Source organism: Macaca thibetana, chromosome 2, assembly GCF_024542745.1.
Source record: "Macaca thibetana thibetana isolate TM-01 chromosome 2, ASM2454274v1, whole genome shotgun sequence".
Taxonomy (NCBI): domain Eukaryota; kingdom Metazoa; phylum Chordata; class Mammalia; order Primates; family Cercopithecidae; genus Macaca; species Macaca thibetana.
In genome coordinates, this window is record NC_065579.1 from 45,289,785 (window position 1) to 45,295,784 (window position 6,000).

General features: G+C 33.0%; 1 protein-coding gene across 4 annotated transcripts in view; it reads left to right on the plus strand.

Annotated features, from left to right (window-relative positions):
• The window catches only part of TRPC1 (transient receptor potential cation channel subfamily C member 1), an 80,866-nt gene extending 74,866 nt beyond the window's left edge, over window positions 1-6,000 (plus strand). For all 4 annotated transcript variants that reach the window (XM_050778146.1, XM_050778147.1, XM_050778145.1 and 1 more), the window contains 4 exons: window positions 492-667; window positions 2,121-2,322; window positions 2,581-2,775; window positions 4,149-6,000. In XM_050778146.1, coding sequence (XP_050634103.1) covers window positions 492-667; window positions 2,121-2,322; window positions 2,581-2,775; window positions 4,149-4,376 — 801 coding nt within the window. In that variant the 3' untranslated portion in view covers window positions 4,377-6,000. The remainder of the gene's footprint in view (window positions 1-491; window positions 668-2,120; window positions 2,323-2,580; window positions 2,776-4,148) is intronic.

Sequence of the window (6,000 nt, forward strand, 5' to 3'; positions counted from 1 at the left end):
CAGCAAAAGAAATTAGGGCAGTCCCGTAGGAGGAAATGCTGATTTTAGGAACGGGTTTCAAAAGTCAGGTGAAATACTTTGCCCCATAATGATTTTATATTTGTAAAATTTAAGAAGCTATGTAAATATAAGCATTTATTTCTCTTTAAGTTTGAGCAGGGTATTTTCCTTTTATCCCTTGCAAATTCAGCCTTTTCTTAAATCTCCGTATCTCTGCCTCTATCTCCATAGCAACAATGTCCTCTGAAAACCTGATCCAGGTTCAAGAACATGCCTTCTAAACAATGATAGTGTTGGTATGATTAAAATGACTTTTTGTTAGGCAGCTGGATTTTCAATGTTTTTAAAATGCTGGTCTATCTCAACCAGACGCAATAGAAGGGGTGGCCTGTGGATTATGTGTTTGTCTTCCTTTTGTTGCTGGGTCATTTATATTTAATATTTTGTTTTTCTGATAATCTTAATGAATACCTGTGTAATATATTCCACAGATTTCAATGGGACAGATGTTACAAGATTTTGGAAAATTTCTTGGGATGTTTCTTCTTGTTTTGTTTTCTTTCACAATTGGACTGACACAACTGTATGATAAAGGATATACTTCAAAGGAGCAGAAAGACTGTGTAGGCATCTTCTGTGAACAGCAAAGCAATGACACCTTCCATTCGTGAGTGTCTTTTAAATGTTTTAGTAAATATATTTGTCTTTTAACCATCTTCTATATGAATTAGTATCTATAGAAATAGAACTTCAAATTTTAAGAAATTCCTTATTAATGTTCATAAACTTTAATAAATACTTATTTTTCATGAGTCACTATAGTCATCTTTACATACAGAATCTTAAACAGTGGGTCCAAGTTATTACCTTGTCTTCCCTACTGCAGTCTATCTTAACAGAGGAATTATTGGCATTTTGCGTGCTCTTAGCATTTTGAGCAATTCTTTGTCAGTCCCATATATTGCAAGATGTTCAGCATCTCTGTCCTTCAGGTATTAAATGTCAGTAGCAACTCTCAGTCATTGTTACAGCCAAAAACACTCACAGCTTCAACACTTTTTAAGAGGTCATTGGAATTGAGAATCATTAGAACTTCATGAACATTTTTTTCTCTAATGTATCATAAGGATTTGAACACCCTGTTTTGAGGTAAACAAAATACCTCCCCTCATTTTTAAATAAAACAATGGAGAAGGGGTGTGGAAGGACACATTTGTCATGTTCCTATTATGTGTCAACTATTCTTTAGTTATTTTGTGTGTCATCTTATGTAAAGAATAAGATTAATGAGTGTCAGTGTAGCCTTTACTATATACCAGACAATGCTCTAAGTGCTGAGCAAATGAAGCATTAGTAAACAAAACTATCCTGATGAAGCTTAACATTCTAGGGAGGTGATACAGGCAATAAAAAGAGGAGTAAAATACTTATTATGTTACACAGTGGTCGGGGATACAAAGACAAATAAAGCATGAGCTAAAAAGCATCTGTGTGTCAGAGTTCAGTTTTAGCTAAGGAGCTAAGGAATGCCCCAGAAGAGATAGCATTCATGTGAGGATCTAAAACTGGTAAAGGAGCAAGCCATGAAGAAGATTTCTGGGGGAAGCGCATTTACAGAGAGAGAGAACAGCAAAGGCCAGTGTCCAGAGGTAGGAGCATGACTGGCATGTTCAAGAAAATGCCAGGCAGGCAGTGTAGATGCAATGTGTTGAATTGGAGGGGGAGTTGTAGGAAATGAAGTCAGAAAGGTAATGGGGATCATGTAGGACCTTTTTGCCCTTGTAAGGATTTTGAGTTATTGAAATTGAGTTATTTGAAGGTTTTGAGCAGAGGTGTGACAAAATCTAATTAGATATTAACAAATCATATAGGCTGCCTTGTTGAGAACAGACAGAAAGGCAGCAAGGGGTTAAAGAGTTATGAATAATTTATCTTCTTAGGGCCTGTCTCTTTGTTTAAAGTAAGACATATCTGTACTGTGGAAATCAACATCATTTTAAAATAAAGAATTGTTCATGGATTATCAGTGTTTTATTTAAATAATTTTGATATAAACAAATTATTCGTTTTTGCTAATTTCTTTAATTGCCTTTTAAACAGAAATGCAATTGTCTTTACAGGTTCATTGGCACCTGCTTTGCTTTGTTCTGGTATATTTTCTCCTTAGCGCATGTGGCAATCTTTGTCACAAGATTTAGCTATGGAGAAGAACTGCAGTCCTTTGTGGGAGCTGTCATTGTTGGTACATACAATGTGGTGGTTGTGATTGTGCTTACCAAACTGCTGGTGGCAATGCTTCATAAAAGCTTTCAGTTGATAGCAGTAAGTTCATTCTTTTAAAAACTTTATATTCTCCTCAGACCATACTAAGTGCATACAATAGATAAGACAGCCAAAGATGATAAGATTGTAAGAATTGAAAAATAGTATTTTAAAGTTAACTATAGATTTTTAAAATGTAAGTAATGTATAATAATTGCAAATGTTGAACAAAATTTTTTCTACAAGGTGTGGAAACATCCCCCATATTTGTGTGTGTGTTCCTATTCTACTTTGCTTTTTAATTTGCCTTTTATATAGAATCATGAAGACAAAGAATGGAAGTTTGCTCGAGCGAAGTTATGGCTTAGCTACTTTGATGATAAATGTACGTTACCTCCACCTTTCAACATCATTCCTTCACCAAAGACTATCTGCTATATGATTAGTAGCCTCAGTAAGTGGATTTGCTCTCATACATCAAAAGGCAAGGTCAAACGGCAAAACAGTTTAAAGGTAAGAAATTAGAAGCTTGAATGGCAACATAAAAGTTTTAACAATTCCTAATCTCAGATATTTCTTAAAGCAGAAGTATGCAAGTTCCTTAAGGGCTGGGGCTGTGACTGACTTTTTTCACTGCTGTGTTCCCTAATGTATGGCATTGCATCCAACATAAAGTAAGGATTCAATAAATACTATTGAGAGTGAGAGGGCTGGGCGCGGTAGCTCACGCTTGTAATCCCAGCACTTTGGGAGGCTGAGGCAAGCACATCACTTGAGGTCAGGAGTTCGAGACCATCCTGGCCAACATGGTGAAACCCTGTCTCTACTAAAAACACAAAAATTAGCTGGGTGTGGTGGTGCATGCCTGTTGTCCCAGCTACTCAGGAGGCTAAGGCAGTAGGTTCACTTGAACCCAGGAGGTGGAAGTTGCAGTGAGCCAGGATCAAGCTACTGCACTCCAGCCTGGGTGACAGAGCGAGACTCCACCTCGAAACAAACAAATATATGTATGTGTGTGTGTGTGTGTGTGTGTATACACACACATACATATAATTATTAAGAATGAGAGACAGTACTGAGATTTTTTTTTTACTTTTCAGATTCCTCCAATATATAAAATTTCATCTCATAGTTTTAAAACATGGGAAATATTCGAAATACCTATTCTGTCACTGTAGCTAAAGAATGACTACTAGAATCAGCTCATATTTTTCTGGTTCTTCTTGAAAGCCATTCAATACATCAATAATTCAATATATGTTACTATAAACCAGGGGTTGGGACATTTTTTCTGTAAAGGTCCAGATAGTAAATAGTTTACACTTTTCAGGCTGAGACAAAATCAGAGATATTGTGTAAGCAGTGATACAATAAGAGAGAAAACAAATTTTCACAAAACTTTTATGGATAAAATTCAAAATATAACAATAACAGTAATAATTTTTTAAATACAGATCTACTAATGAAAAGAATGGAATTCCTTTTGGGAGGGGATAAATTTTCACTTAACTAGAGTTTAAAATTAGTGTTATTATCAATTGATGATAAATGTTCATCTGTAAAATCTATTCTTAGCTCACAGGCTGTAAAGTCAGGATATGGACCATATTTGGCCTGTGGGTTGTAGTTTGCCAATCCCTGCTATAAACTAAGGATTCCTAAGACTAATTTTTTTCAATCAAGATAAGCATAAAATTAAATTTATTAAACTAATATGCAGGCTATATTTGTTTTAAACAAGTGTTGAATATTATACCATGTAGTAGCAAAACTGTAGTCTAATAAAGCATTTAAAGATGTGTTTGTGTCTGTGAATATATTTTTGAACTCTACCTCATTTAAATATTGTTTCTGCATATCCTTAGTATCATATTGTTGTTTTGAAGGAATGGAGAAATTTGAAACAGAAGAGAGATGAAAACTATCAAAAAGTGATGTGCTGCCTAGTGCATCGTTACTTGACTTCCATGAGACAGAAAATGCAAAGTACAGATCAGGCAACTGTGGAAAATCTAAATGAACTGCGTCAAGATCTGTCAAAATTCCGAAATGAAATAAGAGATTTACTTGGCTTTCGGACTTCTAAATATGCTATGTTTTATCCAAGAAATTAACCATTTTCTAAATCATGAAGAAATTTTCAATAACAGATCCAAAAGACTATATTGCATAACTTGCAATGAAATTAATGAGATATATATTGAAATAATTATGTAAAAGCCATTCTTTAAAATATTTATAGCATAAATATGTTATGTAAAGTATGTATATTGAATTAGTTTTTTAAAACCTTCTGTTAGTGGCTTTTTGCAAAAGCAAAACAGATTAAGTAGATAGATTTTGTTAGCATGCTGCTTGGTTTTCTCACTTAGTGTTTTAAAATGTTTTCTTTTTATGTTTTAGAGGGGCAGTTATAAAATGAAGATCGGCAAATGTGGGCTGATCTCCTTCATAGGATACACTTGAAATATAGAAGTTATGGTTTAAATATCTCTGTTTTAGGAGTTCACGTATAGTTCAGTATTTATTGTTTAGGAGTATAACTTTATCTAAAATAATAGTCTATTTTTTTCTTTTGTATTTTGTTATAATCTTAAGCAACAAAGAAAAAACCCTAATATTTGAATCTATTTATGTCTTTCAATTTAAATTCACTTCAGTTTTTGTTATTGTAATATATTTACTTTTACATGGTTATAATCACTTTATATTTTTAACATTTTTTTCACTTAATATTTTATATATACATTTCCATGTATTCATGTAGTTAGTCCACATATTTAAATTTTTATAGAATTATATAGTTTTTGAAAAATATAGTCAGTAGATGTTTTATTTTTTAGCTAGAGCATTCAATTATGTTTATAAGTTTGCGTAGCTACTTGTCGACATTTGGTTGAATTATTTTTTCATATCATAATAGTCCTATTTTTTTTCAAGTTGGAGTGAATGTTTATAGTTTTAAGATAGGAGACACTTGATCACAGGTAGTCACAACCTGTTTTGTTTTTGTAAAACATAGGAAGTCTGTTTAATGGAATGATTTGTTTTATATTTGGGAATGATTTGTTTTATATTTGGACTAAGGTTCTTGAGCTTATCTCCCAAAGTACTTTCCAGAATTTAACATAGCTTCTATAAAAGTGACTTCATACTTATTTGTGGATCATTCTTGCTGCTTAAGATGAAAATCACTGGTTTTTTAAAATTAAAGAATAAAATATGTGTTTAAATTTTTGTGTGTTCACATAAAGGAATGTAGCTAAAATGTTTTCATAGGCTATTATATATTCTTGCAGCATTTCCAGTTAAGAGGGTATTAAGTATATAATTCTCTTCTTAACTGAATGTCAGATGGTCTTACGCCACAGGGTGCAGGTAACCCTTGGTCTGTAAGCACCACCGATCCAGGGATCATTGTCTAAATAGGTTAGTATTGTGTTTCATCTTGCTTTTGCATTTTTATTGTTTAATTTCTAAATTTTAAGTGTTCCCTCTTTGGGGCAAATTCTTATAAAAATGTTTATTGTAAAGTTATATATTTTGTCTACAATGGGATTATGCACTTCCCAATTGGGATTTTACATCTGGATTTTTAGTCATTCTAAAAAATACCTAATATTAAAACATTTATAGAGTGCCTACTGTATGCATGAGTTGAGTTGCCTATGAGGTACATTTTGAATGACAGCATCGTGTAAGAAAAAAGGTGAATAAAATTTGACATTAGATGATAAA